Source organism: Rhinatrema bivittatum, chromosome 9, assembly GCF_901001135.1.
Source record: "Rhinatrema bivittatum chromosome 9, aRhiBiv1.1, whole genome shotgun sequence".
Classification (NCBI taxonomy): Eukaryota; Metazoa; Chordata; class Amphibia; order Gymnophiona; family Rhinatrematidae; genus Rhinatrema; species Rhinatrema bivittatum.
In genome coordinates, this window is record NC_042623.1 from 263,374,603 (window position 1) to 263,390,896 (window position 16,294).

Consider the following 16,294-nt stretch of genomic DNA (forward strand, 5'->3'; position numbering starts at 1 on the left):
GCCTGGGACCTGATGGGAGAGCACCTGCTTATACACCGCCAAAAGAAACAAATTACCAGTACAAAAATCTTTAAAAATATAAAAATAGTATATACTCTCATCTGAAATTTATCAGCTTTGATTTTCTAACAGCCTAGTTTCTTATAAATCTGAGATATGAAATCTTTTGTGCAGACTTCTAGATATTCATTTTACTTATCAATTTATTTATTTCTTCATGTTTCTATTTGCTTTACCAATGCCACCCAAGGCAGCTTGCAATACAAACTTATGCAGTCAACAATACAGGACTTACAACAGGATAAGCATTCCAAAACCAAACAAGGCGCTATTTGTATATCTCTTACCACCTACTGTAGCGGGAGCACTAGGGTGTGGTCCCAATTCCGGAGAGGTTAGTGTGCCCTTGAACCACGGCGTGACTGCAGAGGAGCTCCAAGGAAGCGCCGAGGCAGGCAAGGCGTGTCCAAGCTCGGACGGACAGGCTGAAGACCAGGAACTCTGACCTCTGCTGAACCTGAATGCACCAGGGCTAGCCCTCCGGCTACTCGATAGCCCTTTCGGACCTGCAGCCTGGAAACAGCAGATGCGACAGGATGGACAGAGGTCGAGGACAGGCGATGGTACTGGAACAAGACGAGGACACTTGGAGACATGGTCGGGCGAAGGTACTTGGATACATGGTCAGGTAAGACACTAGGCAAGAAGGCAAAGCTGAGACAAGGCTGAGGTTTCAGGATGAAGAGAGGACCCGGGCGGCTCAAGATAGGTCCAGCCGGAAGAGGCTTCAGTGACCTGGCACGACTGGTGCCCTGGCACGTCCACTGACAGCAGGGTCCACTGAATGTGCAGAGGTTGGACCCCGGAGCCTGGAACATCTGCACAAGGACAGGCTTAAGGGAACTAAGTGGATGAAGACTCTTGGAGAGTGGATAGACAACAGCAAGGTTAAAACTCAGGATGAGGTGGAATCCAGGCGACATTCATAGCAGGTTCCAGCCAGAATAGAGGCTTCAGTGATCTGGCGCGGCCAGCCCCCTAGCAGGTCCACTGACAGCATGATCCACTGGTGGGAGGCTAGGGTGGACCCGGAACCAAGAACATCCAAGGACTAGACTTCCAAAGAGAGGGACCGGAAGGAATGGACGCCTGGAGGCAGAACATCTGAAGATGAAGATATCAGGATAAACTGAAGACAAGGACATCTGGAACACCTGAAGACAAGGATGTCAGGGCATCTGCAAACGAAGACATCAAGGACATTGGAGGATGAGGACATCAGAGACATCTACGGGCAAGAACATCAGGGATATCAAGGGCGAGGATATCAGGAATATCTAAAGACTAGGACATCTGAAGTTAGGATCATCTGGAACATCTAGAGACAAGGACGTCGGGGACATCTAATGATGAGGACATCAGGAGCATCTAAAGGTGAAGACAAAGACATGGGATCCGACAAGAGACTAGGAACCATGGACGAAGACAGGATGAAGGAACAGGAACCATGAATGAAGACAACAAGGGAATTCCCATGAAGAACGGAGTGCCTTGAAGAAGCTGGAGATGAAGAGAGGTCCAGGAGCGGATTGGCTCCTTGCGAAGGCATTGGAGAACTGGCAAAGGGCCCTTTTATAGGGCTGAAGAGGAAATGCCTGGATGACATCATCAAAAGGGGCCGCGGGACTACTCCCACTGCGGGCCCTTTAAGAGGCAGAGAGAGGCGCGGCCACACGCCTAAGGCAGGATCACAGAGAGCGGCATCCAAACCGCGAAGAAGGAGGCTGGAGGCGGCACTAGGCCGCAAAGCAGGGCCCAGCACCAGAGGCGGCTTCCAGCCACAGGAAAGGAGGCTGGGCGGCTCCATGCCACGTGGACAGCAGGTCATGCGGCGGCCCCGCCACGCAGGAAAGTGCGGCAGCCGTCACCGGGCTGCACAGGAGGACTACAACAGCCCTGCCAATGCAGGGAAGATGTTGGTGGCCTCCGGGCCGTATGGAAGCATGGCGGCACAGCCCGCCTTGCAGGAAGAAGGTGTGGGCGGACTCTGGACCACGGGACTAGACGGCAGAGAGCTGAGAGGCTGTTTGCGGCTAGGCCCGTGAGCAGAATCGTAACATCTACAAGTACAACAATTGTACCTTCAGTGTAGATACTGATGCGGGCAGCGCTCATCGAGCTAATCTGTAAAGGCAGACCTCCATGCTTTACTTGTTTGTGAAAATCTTCCTGTAAAAGAGCCCTATCATTACCTACAGGAGGTTCTAACTTTGGAAACAGTATCTATTTGAAAAATAATTTTTCCGATTTTTATATTTTCTAATCTAGCTTTGCTTGCGCTTGCTGATGTCATTGCAGGAATACAGTGATGTGAATTTCATGCATCAGTAATACCAAAAGACAGGTTCCCACTATGGCAGTACTAGATCACAAAGTATTTCTAAAAAGAGCTAATTTTTTAAAACAAGATGCTGTTTCCAAAATCATAGCCTCACATGGTAAGTGATAATAGTCATTTAAAGTAATTGTAAGTGTGTGGTAGTCTCCCCTCTGACATGAACTAGGCATCATTCAATTTCATTTCTATTCATGAACATTTTTTAATTATTTTGTTTGGTAATTGTTTTTTCCCCAAACAAGGAAATATATAAATATTTAACAATACCTAGTTTTCTTTTTTTGGTTCAGAAATTTGCATGGGCACGAGGGCCCATGAAAAAAGTGTGAGCTAGGGGTCCCTGAGAGCCCTATTAGCTCTGGCAGAAATGTTAATGAAATTGAATAAAAGGTTCAAAAGTTATTGGGGGAACACACTTACAAGGAAGGATAGACAGGAAGACATATAGACATGATGATCTAATAAAGCCAGATTGCTTGTAGAAAACTAAGTTAAAAAATTGATGTATGGGCATCAGGGACCTATGAAAAGAATGGACTGGGGATCATTGGGTGCCCTACTTTCTATGGCAGAAATGTGAAAGAAATTGGATTAATGGTTCAAAAGCTATTAGGGGAGGATTGATGATGGTCTTATACAGCCAGCTCCCCCATAGGAAATTTGGCTATAGCCATTAGCCAAAGGCAGCACAGCTTAAAAACTGCTTGATGACATCAGAATGTGCTCTTACCTCACTGATATATCAAAATCTCTTTTTTATGCTTTCAAACATACCCAGAAACATTACACAATTCTTTAGAGGCAGTTGACTTGCATGGAATGAAGCTGTATCTCAAGCTTTGTGATTAGGGACCTAGACATTAACCAGGGCAGCTCGGTGCTGTCACCGTGTGTTATTACAGCTGAACTGAACTGGCCTGTTTCCCTACAGGAAAGTGAGATAAAAACAAACTTGCTTTCCTCACTTGACTTGTTGCTATATTTTAAATAATGGGGCCTATGTACTAAGACAGTAACTTTGAAACAGCCACATGGGCGCACATGTACGCGCATTTGCCGGCTAGCGTCCAGAGACACGTCCATTTTATAATATCTGTGCGTATATGCACGCATGTTGTAAAACAGCCTGGACGCACATACACGTGCGCACAATTTTAAATGGAAGTGTGCGGCCTCTGCCGCGTGCAACCTCTGAAGCGTGCAACCTCCGAAGCGTGCAACCTCTGCCGCGTAAGTCAGAGAATTTTATAAAGCACACCCGCTGACGCCCTAGCTAGTTTTCTCAGTTTGTTCCCAGTTTAGGTATAGGACTTCCAGACCTCCCTAATTTATTAGCCTCAACCCTTAAAACCCCACTGACTAGCCTAGATTTTTTTATGTGTTTTTTACTTACACTCCATCCACAGCAGAAATAAATGTACACGGCACACGCAGGGATGTGTAAGTATTTATGCGCACGTTTCTTGGCCAGGCACACCCTGCCCAGACCACACTCACGTTCCGCCCCTTCTTTAAAAAATTTTGCCTTGTGCGCGCATCAGGAGATACGCACGGCCATGGGCAGCTTATAAAATCCATTTGGTGAGCGCCAGCCCAAATTGTGCGCATATCTCCCACTTCTTGCACATAGGGCTTTTAAAATCTACCTGTAAGCATTTTTCCCATAGATGTAAAACGGGAAAAAAAACATTTAAGTACATCAGGCTATATATGATCATGAACCTATCACTAGTAACCAATCTTTAAAAAATGCTTGATGATATCACATTCTAGAGATGTGAATCGTGTGCCCGATCGTTTTAACGATCAGGTTCGGACGGTCGCTCCCTATGACAAAGTGAGGGCAAAGGCAATCGGTGCCATACTGGCAGTCGATCGCCTTTGCCCTCACTTTGTCACAGGGAGCGACGGTCGCTCCCTGTGACATAGTGAGGGCACAGGCGATCGGCGCCATTTTGAAACCTCCAGCACCGGCACTGGCACTGAGGGTATGATTGAAGGGATGGCTCCCGGACCCCCCGCTACACCACCAGGTACATGTAAAAGGTTTTTGGGGGTGGTCGGGAAGGTGGGAGAAGCAAAGGGGTAATTTGTAAAGGGTCGGGGTGGTTTTTTTTTTTTTAATCGGGCCATCGGTGCCATTTTTATCAGTGGTAGCCAAAATGGCGTCGATGGCCTGAGAGTGGGAGATCGCGCCGGGACACCCCCCCCCCCCCCCACTGGACCACCAGGTAACTTAACATTTTGGGGAGGGTGGGGGAGGGTAAGGAATTGGTTTTAAAGGGTCGGGGTGGGTTTAGGGGTTGTTTTGGTGTGCCGGTTTTCCCGCCCTCCCCCAAATAATGCCCGTGCCCTATAACGATACAATACAAATGCCTCTGACAATAAATCGGGGGCATTTGTATTGTATCGTGCACTCTAACGATTTAGAACGATTCTAAAATTATCTGACGATAATTTTAATCGTTCAAAAACGATTCACATCCCTATCACATTCTGCCCTCACTTGAGATTTCAAGTGAGGTTGATATTCAAAAGCCTTCATGTGGGTAACTTTGGACTTACATGGACAAAAGCCAGGTTTTTAATATTTCCTCCCTGTTGACCCCACAACGTTTTGTGCGTACAATATTTATCCAGTCAATGGAGGCATTTTGGGGGCAGGACCGAATTTTAACTGATAAGAGCACATCTTGAGCCTCTCTGGCTAAAGTTATGCACAGAAATCTGGTCGGTAAAACAGCGGTTCTAACTTTACCTGGATAAAATTATGCACACAACTTTTTGTTTGAGTATACTCAGTGGGAGACCTGTGCACACCTGTGCCGCTGAATATCCTGGACCAGTTACACTCATAACTTTCCCCCGGATAGGTTTGCTGCTCACGCGTCTCTGAATATCGACCTCTCTGTTTCTTCTCTAGAGAGAGGCGACTTGGTAGCCTCTTGCTATATTTGAAACTGCGTCCTCGAGGATAGGCACTAAGCAAGGGCAGGGCATTGCAGCCGGAGACACCACAACGTGCTCCGATCGCTTTGAGATTACAACTGAACCGATTTATTTTTCTGTAAGAAACTAAGGCACAAACAGCATTTCTAAGGGTCGGGGGTGTTGGGGGTACGTGAAAAGTGTGAACTTGGGGGGGTGCAGTCACTGACGGAAATCTGAATGAAAATGAACAGTTCCAAAGTTATTCATGTTAGCTGGGGGCAAATGTACCAACTGAAACCGACATAGCTATGATGACCTTAGAAGGCGAATTTCTCTGTAGGAAACTAGGATAAAATTTCCTTTAAAAATGGTTTTATAGCCATTCAATATAGAAAGACTAAACAGCAAAACAAATCATTTTACCTGGAAAAAATGACTTGGCTGAAAATTGCCCTCATCTACTCAGCTAAAAGTAGAGGCGGGCTTCCATAGTGCAAGCTAAATCTAGCCGGGTTATAAAGAGGCGTTCTGGGGGATGTCTTTAGGGTGAGGGAGTAAAACAGCATGCTGACTTGACATCTTCAAACGAGCTCGCACTATTTGACCCTGCTCGGTTTTTGGCGCAGTCATTTTGCAGCCACAGACTGTCAAAGACAAGCAACTCACGTTGTTTCCCTTTGAGAGATGACTGCAGACTAAAAGTGTCCACGTACACTGCAGATCATACAGGCTATTCAAAATTGCCCCCTTTGTGTCTTTTCTTTCACACTAAATTATCTTTCCCTTATTAATGATACAGTCATCCTCTTAAGGGCTATATTAAATATTTGTCTTCAGCAGAATGACATGTCAAGAGATTTATTAGGTGCCGCAATCCAAAGGTCCTTTTTCTCTCTTTATCACCCAAGTAGTGACTTATTAAACAGATAAACAGTTGATTAGTTTGAAAGAAAACCAGAAGTCCAATGAATCCAGCTAACAGCTATCTCCATTTAGCAATTCAAAGAAAGTAGAGAAAACCCCTGTGTGTCTACCACCCGGTAAATAAATGCATTCTGACCCCAATTAGAGCAGTAGACACCAGGACTGACCCAAGGGGGATACATGTTCTGGGGCAAATCAAGCCTCCACTCCAACATTGAAAATGAAGAGCGAAGGCTGGGGCCTATCTGAACCATCTCCCAATTTACCTCCTGGCCCAGTCCACATTTCCGAGGAATGGCAAGTGATGTCAGATATTGGGAGCGTGCTAAAGCACAGGGCCCGGGGCAGTTGTCCTATTTCACATCTTAGGACGGCCCTGCTTGAAACACATCCTCGGTAAGCACATTTTCCTGAAGTCTATTTTACATCTCCTTACAATGTCAGCCCTTTTTCCTCTAGAACACTGCCTAATTTTCTTTTGAAGGTTTTTGTAGCCATGACTGTCTTTGTTGGGAAAATGTTTAATAATTTCACCACTATTTCAGTGAAGAATCGTAACGTCTTAAGATTGATGATGTTTTCACTTTTTCCTGAAGGGGGACATCTCTTTGTTTTGTTTGCTGTTCTGGTAGTAAAATATGCTTAAGAACATAAGAAATTGCCGTGCTGGGTCAGACCAAGGGTCCATCAAGCCCAGCATCCTGTTTCCAACAGAGTCCAAAAACCAGGCCACAAGAACCTGGCAATTACCCAAACACTAAGAAGATCCCATGCTACTGATGCAATTAATAGCAGTGGCTATTCCCTAAGTAAACTTGATTAATAGCCGTTAATGGACTTCTCCTCCAAGAACTTATCCAAACCTTTTTTGAACCCAGCTACACTAACTGCACTAACCACATCCTCTGGCAACAAATTCCAGAGCTTTATTGTGCGTTGAGTGAAAAAGAATTTTCTCCGATTAGTCTTAAATGTGCTACTTGCTAACTTCATGGAATGCCCCCTAGTCCTTCTATTATTCGAAAGTGTAAATAACCGATTCACATCTACTCGTTCAAGACCTCTCATGATCTTAAAGACCTCTATCATATCCCCCCTCAGCCATCTCTTCTCCAAGCTGAACAGCCCTAACCTCTTCAGCCTTTCCTCATAGGGGAGCTGTTCCATCCCCTTTATCATTTTGGTTGCCCTTCTCTGTACCTTCTCCTTCGCAACTATATCTTTTTTGAGATGCGGCAACCAGAATTGTACACAGTATTCAAGGTGCGGTCTCACCATGGAGCGATATAGAGGCTTTATGACATTTTCTGTTCTATTAACCATTCCCTTCCTAATAATTCCTAACATTCTGTTTACTTTTTTGACTGCTGCAGCACACTGAGCTGACAATTTTAAAGTATTATCCACTATGATGTCTAGATCTTTTTCCTGGGTGGTAGCTCCTAATATGAAACCTAACATTGTGTAACTACAGCTTGGGTTATGTTTCCCTATATGCAACACCTTGCACTTGTCCACATTAAATTTCATCTGCCATTTGGATGCCCAATCTTCCAGTCTTGCAAAGTCCTCCTGTAATGTATCACAATCCGCTTGTGATTTAACTACTCTGAATAATTTTGTATCATCCGCAAATTTGATAACCTCAATCGTCGTATTCCTTTCCAGATCATTTATAAATTTATTGAAAAGCACCGGTCCAGGTACAGATCCCTGAGACACTCCACTGTTTACCCTTTTCCACTGAGAAAATTGACCATTTAATCCTACTCTCTGTTTCCTGATTTTTAACCAGTTTGTAATCCACGAAAGGACATCGCCTGTTGAGAGCGTGGCCTTGGCAGGCCTTGCATTCTGTTGAGAACGGGGGTGTTTAGTGTGCCCTTGGGCCTCAGCCCAGGCCCAGACCTTCAGGGTCGAGCCGAGGGTTGACCCTCTGCCAGGCCTGCAAGCTCCCAAGGCCAACACCCAAGGATGTTGGAAGTTGAATGGTCCTCCGACCATTCCGAGCCCTTTCGGACCTGCTGTGAACAGCATGGAATAGCAGGCCTGGCCTGAGGTTGAGGGCAGATGGATCCTTGACACGTAGACAGGACTATGATGGATGCGGGGGCATCTCGGACGAAACTCGGTTGATGTGACAGCATCAAAAGCATGACAAGGAACTTGATCCAAACAAGACAAGACATAGGGAAGGAGGACATTGGCACTGTCTCTCAGGGCACCCTACTCAGCCCACCCTCGGGACTGAGTCGCAGACCACCCTGTCCCAGGGGAGCGGGACAAGCGCAGGAAAGACCCAGGCAAGGAGGAACTCCAATGATGAAGCCGGTGTCATCCGAAGCTCCCTCTAAGGCTGGCAGGAACGGAGGCTCCGGAGCGCAGGGAGCAATCCCACCTGCAGACCGCACCAATCTTGGGCATTCACCATCCGGGAACCACGGCTCTGCAGGAACAGAAGGCTCAGGAGCACCAGACGAAGACGCAGGGAAGAACATCCTGGCAGGCAGACACATCAGGATAAGGAAGATCATGGTGGAACATCAGGACATGGTCAGGGACCTCATGCAAGACATCAAAACACGAAGACGTGGTATAAAAGCAGATGAGACGAGGAGCTCCACGAAGAACAGAAGACCTTACAAGGCTCTGGCAGGCAGGAGCCTCCAGAGGGAAGTCACGATGATGCAAGGCAAAGACAGACTGAAGTTGAAGTCCTTTTATAGGGCTGCAGACTGGCGACTCCCTGGGAGGAGTTTGGCAGCCCCACACCCAGCTGGCCCTATAACTACGGAGAAGTGCTGTGGGCCGGCCCCTAGGGAAGGGCATGGCTCAAACCAGGAAGTCCATGCAAGCACAAGCAGCCTCAGGCAGGCCCCACGGACATCGAGGCCTCCCAGGCCCTGGAGCAAGTCCTGGACAGTTCGCAGGCAGGACCCTGGCTTGGAGCGGCCTCCAGTAAGAGGTAAGGAGCCTCCCGTAGCCCAGCTACAGGAGGGTTCATAACATCACCTCCTATCCCATGACTTTTTAGTTTTCGTAGAAGCTTTATATAAGAGTATTCATTGCAGGGATTCTAAAAGTCCTCCAAGACTTGCTCACCAGAGGTGAAATGCACTCGCCATTTACTTCTGCCTCTTCCCCTTCACCCCCCCCCCAATAATTTTTTTTTATGGGGATAAGAGAGTTGCAGCATGACTGCATGGTGAGTATAGGACTGCAAACTGGCTGACATCCAGCCAGCAGGGCCGGTTTTTATCTGGCCAGGCCAACTGCCAGCACAAGTTCAAAATTGTAAACACGAAAGCTGGTAATTGGTACAGCATCTGCTAGGAACCCACTCCATCTGCTTTCACTGTCTCCCTTTTGCCCCTCCCCCAGCTCTCCAGTGCCCGCATAGCTCTCATCTCTCTCTCATCTTGCCTCATCTTGTCACAGGAGAGCAAGCTAACCTGCCTCTAACCCACACTTCCTGCCACCTGTGCCTCTCCTGTTCATGTGGTTAATAGTTTCAAATCAGTTGTTTGAAATGCCTGGGAGGGAGGGACATCAGTGGCAAGAATAGGTTAGAGAAGGGCCAGCTGAACTCTTTTGCCAGCTGAGACTGGGGCCGGGCCATGGGAGGGAGAAGGGAGCAGGGACTAGGAGGATTGGGAGGGGATTGAGACAGCTCAAGTCTTCCAGGTTGTCTGCTCCATCTCCTGAACTAATACTTCAATATCCCTCCATTGTGAGGCCGTTGGCCTCCATTCATAAACAGCCTGCAACCCACCCGTTCTCTGAAGGACAGTTGCAGCTCCATGGGGATGCGATTAGAGAGTGCACAGATGCTCACTCTCTCCCTGGATGCCTGCTGCCTCCTCCTTCTTGCAGTACATTTCTGGTTTAGAAAGAAAGCACTTTGGAAAGAAGGCGGGTGCCCTCAGAGGCAGGTAGGGAGCTAGAAGGTATGAACAGGGAGGTGTGAGATGGGAACTAGAAGTTGTGAGGCTGCAGAGAAGTCATATTGGAGAATAGGGAGTATGAGCATGGGGGTATAAGATTGGAGGTTGGCGGGAGGGGGTGAGTTCAGTGGGTGTCAAGCTGGGAATTATAAATGAGGATATGTGGGACAAGGAGCTGGTAGTATAAGTGGGGGGTGTGATTTTGGAATGGGGGAATGAACAAGGATGTGTGAGAAAGTCTGGGCTGTAAGATGCTGTGGATGTGAGATAGGGAGCCAAAAGGTAAGGAGAGGATGAGAAATGATGTAAAGGATGTGCAGAGGAGTAAGAGGCAGTGAAAAGGGATAGAGCTGGGAGGGAGTAAGAGAGCACAGAATGGGAAACTGGATAGGGAGTAAGAAACATATAGCAGAAAAAGACCATATGGCCTATCTAGTCTGCCCATCCACACCAACTGCTCAGCTCTATACCTCTCTTCAGAAATCCCCCATGCATGTTCCAGGATTTCTTGAATTCATATACATTCTTATTTCTATGACCTCCACTGGGAGGCTGTTCCATTCATCTATCACCCTTTCCAGAAAGAAATATTAAAGGGAAGATATTTGTAGTATTGTATTACTATTTTCCTTCCCTGCAAAGGATCTTTTTTGTGGTAAGAAATATTTTTCCGTCAATAAGCAGGGCTTAATTATATGTGATCTGTGGTTGATGTCGTCAGATGGCACTGAAAGGAACTGTCTCTCCAAACTAGTAGAGCTTTGAGCTGTACTGAGCATGTGCAGGAGTCCCCAAGTGGGCATTGCCTCAGTCTGTTTTTATCCTTGCTTTGCACGGAGAGTTTTCTTTGTCTCTCTCTCTTGTCTCCTTAGTCGATAATCTTCTGATTATTCGCTTTTCTTTAGTGACCCACAGCAACACTTTTCAGTGCTAACTACAGCCTTAAAATAAAACAAAAAAATACTTTCAACATTTTGAAGTATATTCCTCAGAAGATTCCAGATGGTGTCAAAAAAAGCAATCAGTGGCTTCAAGGCCTATGTCTGTGGACAAATAATGTACAAGACAAATGGACATGACTTATGCTATCGATACTTAGGACCAGAAAATGACCAGTCCGACTGTCCTGCACATGAATGGATGTTTCCTAGGTCCCAAAGATCCAGGGCAGCAAAAATAACTAGTCCAAGAATTGGTAATAAGATCAGGTCTGCTTCTAGAAGCCATCATTCTTCTCCATCATCAAAAAGCAGCCAGAGCAGGTCCTTTAGCGCTATTTCTTCAAACTGAAATAATCCAGACTGGACAGCTTGCCAGGCATTGAGCCTGAAGTGGCCATGGTCCATGAAATCAGTCAGAATGCCTGTCAAGGCAAAGCACTGAGACTCCTTGATGCACTCTGTCCCATTTCCATCGAAAAAGAAAAAAACATTGATGCAGCATTAAGGAAAAACCAGCTGTAGAAAGAGATGCACTAGGACCTTTGATACACTCGATACATGGAGCATCAAAACCCCATAAAAACAAGCTGATGTATTGACCAAAAGGACTGCATCAGACTGACCTATGCATATTGCATTGGGACACTCAATGCACAATGGGGTAGATTTAAAAAAACTGCGCCCACGCGTACTTTTGTTCGCGCGGCCGGCTAAAACAAAAGAACGCCGGATTTTAATAGATACGCACGTAGCGTATCCGGGGTCGGCGCGCAAGGCTGCCCAAAATCGGCAGCCTGCGCGTGCCGAGCCGCGCAGCCTGCCTCCGTTCCCTCCAAGGCCGCTCCGAAATCGGAGTGGCCTCGGAGGGAACTTTCCTTTCACCCACCCCCCAGCCCTATCTAAACCCCCCTACCTTTGTTGGAAAAGTTACACCTGCCTGATTCCCTGGCCCAGGAGTGGTTTCGGAGGCCTCGGCCATGCCCCCAAAATGCCCCCGGGCAGGAACCACACCCGCGGCCCCATCCCCGGATGACGCGCCGCCGCAACATGCCCCCCCGACACACCCCTGACATGCCCCCCCCCCAGGAAAGCCCCGGGACTTACGCACATCTGTGACTAGAATGACTTGATATGGTACTGGTTGAAGGAACCAGTACCTTCTTGTGTTATGGATGGTTGTAATCATCAACGTATCTCTTTCTTCATCTCTGAGTAATTGTTACTCTCTTATAAAGTGGTTCAAGGAGTTGATTCCACTGAGTTCTTAATCACCACTGAAGTCGATGCATATGTAAGTGTGTTAAGGGGACTACATGAATTGCCACTGCTAAATGACCTAAAAGCACCAGGACTCGACGGGCTGTTGTAATTGTCAATTTCAACAGTGCATTGGCAACTTTGTAAAGGTTTTTTATTCTCTCTGAGAGTAGGAACATTCGTACTTGTATTGTATCTATAATGGCTCCAATGAATTGGATATTGAATGCATTGAGCGGGCTCCAGAACTAATTTCTTGAAGTTGATCAGAAATCCGAGAGAATGAAGTATGGTTATTGAGATATGGAGGAGGGATTGTAATGTGTTCCTCGATGGAGCTACCAAGAGCCAGTTGTCCAGATAAGGGAATATTCAAATCCCTTGATGGCATAAATGAGCCACTATCACTGCAATGCATTTTGTGAAGACTTGGGGGAGGGGGAGGGGGGGGGAGGACAGGACAGGTGATATTGTAGTGGTAGTGACAGTTGCCCACTTTGAAACTTAAGTATTGCCAGAAAAAGAAGGGTGTATCGGGAAGTGTGCACAAGCATCTTTGAGATCTAGGGAACATATCCAATCATTTTACCAAATGAGCAGAAGAACTGTGCTCAGAGATGTCATCTTGAATTTTTCTCTGCAAAGATATTGATTGAGATTTTGAAGATTCAAGACAGGCCGGAGCCCTCCTGACGTTTTTGGAATCAAAACATATTGGGAGTAGAATCCCTGATTGTGAAGAAAATAAAGTATTTTTTGAACTGCTTGAGTGCTTGAGGGGCACTTAAAAGCACTTAAGTGCCCCTCAAGCACTTAAAATTATTTATTTTAAGTGCTTGAGGGGTCTGGGTTAATTGGGGGAAGTGCAGGCTAAAGAACCGGGGGGGGGGGGGTGTCTTGAGGACCTAGCTAGGGATGGGCAAACTGATGGTCGAGCTGGTGAAACTGGTCATGTCCTGGACTTGCGTCTCTTATAAAATTCCCTCACTTGCGCATCTCAAAGCCGACATTTCCCTGATGTGCTTGTCCACGTTTAAAATAAGGAGCACATATACAAGCACCCAGACTATTTTATAAAATGTGCGTGTATCTGTGTGCAGGATATAAAATATATACACGCGTATATGGGCGCCCGTGGGAAAGTTACTGTCCATGTTCCTGGGAGAGTCACAACGAAACCACATACAAAAAACGGGCAAGTCTCCGTTTTGACCTGTCATTTTGATCAACACTGTAAACCGGGCAGACTGGATGCACCAACTGTATCTTACAACGCATTAAAGATGTTTATTTTCCAAAAAGAGACGGGGCGCAGGCATGGTTTGGATGCTCCTGGATTTTACCTTAAAATTAGCGCATAAATACTTACGTGCACTGGTGCATGCCGGGGTCTCCTGTCATGTAACTTTACTTCTGCTGTGGATGACGTGTAAGTCGTACAACAAAAACAATTAAACAGATCAATGGGGTTTTAAGGGTCGGGTCTAACAGGGGGGAAGGAGGGCTTTTAAACTAGGGGGGGGGGTTTGGAAGTCCTATCCTTTAATTGGGCAAACTGGGAATGAACTGGTAAAGCAGGCAATGGCATAAGAACATAAGAAATTTCCATGCTGGGTCAGACCAAGGGTCCATCAAGCCCAGCATCCTGTTTCCAACAGAGGCCAAAAACCAGGCCACAAGAACCTGGCAATTACCCAAACACTAAGAAGATCCCATGCTACTGATGCAATTAATAGCAGTGGCTATTGCCTAAGTAAACTTGATTAATAGCCATTAATGGACTTCTCCTCCAAGAACTTATCCAAACCTTTTTTGAACCCAGCTACACTAACTGCACTAACCATATCCTCTGGCAACAAATTCCAGAGCTTTATTGTGCGTTGAGTGAAAAAGAATTTTCTCCGATTAGTCTTAAATGTGTTACTTGCTAACCTCATGGAATGCCCCCTAGTCCTTCTATTATTCGAAAGTGTAAATAACCGATTCACATCTACTCGTTCAAGACCTCTCATGATCTTAAAGACCTCTATCATATCCCACCTCAGCCGTCTCTTCTCCAAGCTGAAAAGTCCTAACCTCTTCAGTCTTTCCTCATAGGGGAGCTGTTCCATTCCCCTTATCATTTTGGTAGCCCTTCTCTGTACCTTCTCTATCGCAATTATATCTTTTTTGAGATGCGGCGACCAGAATTGTACACAGTATTCAAGGTGCGGTCTCACCATGGAGCGATACAGAGGCATTATGGCATTTTCCGTTCTATTAACCATTCCATTCTATTAACCATTTTAAAAGGGATGCATCAACGTGCACCCCTTTTAAAATCCCCCCATTTACGTGGTGGAAGCAGGATTTGTGTGCACATGCGCACACCCACTTAAAATTGAGCGCACATGTATGTGCAACAAGGCTATTTTATAACATGCGCACATATATGCACGTATGTTTTAAAATAGCCGTATCCCTGGGTGTGAGCCAGTAAACGCGTGCACATCTGTATCCACGCACTGCTTTGAAAGTTACCATCCCAGATTTTATTTGCTGTGTAATCACCAAACAACTTTTACTTAAAGAAGTGCAATCTATACTTTCAAAATATCTAAATAAAGAAGGTACTTCAAGAGTCCTGTTTTATTCATCTGAGCTTTTCATTTTCACTGGGGAAACTTTCAGACACTGTAACCTTTGAGCTTCTGTAATCGATTTTTTTTTTATTACTCATACCAGTTCCACCCATACCTTCATAAAACATTTCACATAAGTTGATAAGGCAGTGTTTAAATACACACAAAGCTGTTTTCTAGTTTCAAGCACGGTGCGTTCTTTCTTGCTTCCTCTCCTACCTGGGCTTGATCTATCAGCTTTATATTCATCTGTGAAGAAAGAAGACACCTCCAAAATTTAAATGGGCTTGATTGGGTCAAGGCATTCCAAAATCAAACAAGCTCGAATTTTAATGCTAGGTCTGGACGCAGCAGGAAAATCGACTTTGCTGTACAAGTTTAAATTTAGAGAATCTTTTACAACAATTCCAACAATAGGCTTCAATGTAGAAATGATTGAGACTGATAAAGATGTTGCGTTGACTGTCTGGGATGTTGGAGGACAGCAGAAGATGAGGACACTTTGGTGCTACTACTTTGAAAATACAGATGGTTTGGTATATGTTGTGGACAGTATGGATAAGAAACATTTGGAAGATTCAAAGAAAGAATTTGAGCTTATCATAAAGAATGAATTGATAAAAAATGTACCAGTGGTTGTGCTGGCAAACAAGCAGGACCTTCCTGGAGCTCTGAATGCCGAGGAAATCACTAGAAAATTAAATATGAGGAGACACTGCAGTGACCGAGACTGGTTTGTGCAGCCCTGCTGTGCACTCACTGGCCAGGGCCTAGCAGAAGGGCTGGGCAAAGTCGCTGAGTTTGCGAAAAACTTCAAGAAATCAAAAGAAGACACTTTTCTGATTTCCAAGCAAAGCGTACGCCTGAAAAATTCAAGACCTGTGGAACATGGGATAAACTAACCCTGCCATTTCTAAGATTCTGCTCTGAAGAACTAATGGATTCCATGCAAAAATGACATTTCATATCAGGCGGCGAGAGCTAAACAGCGCAAGAAAAAGCATTGTACTATTATGACTCATGTAAACCTTTGCACACTGTCATTTTATGCATGTGAAAAAAGCACAAAAATTATAGTTGTAATTTACCTGCACATGTAATGTGTTGTACACCAGGAAAAATAAGCAAGGCAATTATGCAGGCTACTGTAATTGTACAGTACAGCTCTAAAGGTAAGAATGTGATATTTATTTATTGTATGGGGATTTAGGCATTAAAACAGTTCTACTTTTGTAATCTATTTGTGTGTCCATTAGCTTTCTTAAATAATAGCCAAAG

General features: G+C 45.6%; 1 protein-coding gene across 1 annotated transcript; it reads left to right on the plus strand.

Moving 5' to 3' along the window:
• The first annotated feature begins 15,278 nt into the window (after positions 1 to 15,278).
• On the plus strand, positions 15,279 to 15,918 carry ARL14 (ADP ribosylation factor like GTPase 14). Its single transcript, XM_029617374.1, has one exon. It carries the CDS (start codon positions 15,298 to 15,300, stop codon positions 15,916 to 15,918), a length of 621 nt encoding a protein of 206 aa, XP_029473234.1. The 5' UTR covers positions 15,279 to 15,297.
• Positions 15,919 to 16,294: the final 376 nt, after the last annotated feature.

Coding starts and splice junctions, on each gene's coding strand:
- ARL14 (XM_029617374.1), top strand. CDS start 15,298: ATGGGCTTGATTGGGTCAAGGCATTCCAAAATCAAACAAGCTCGAATT.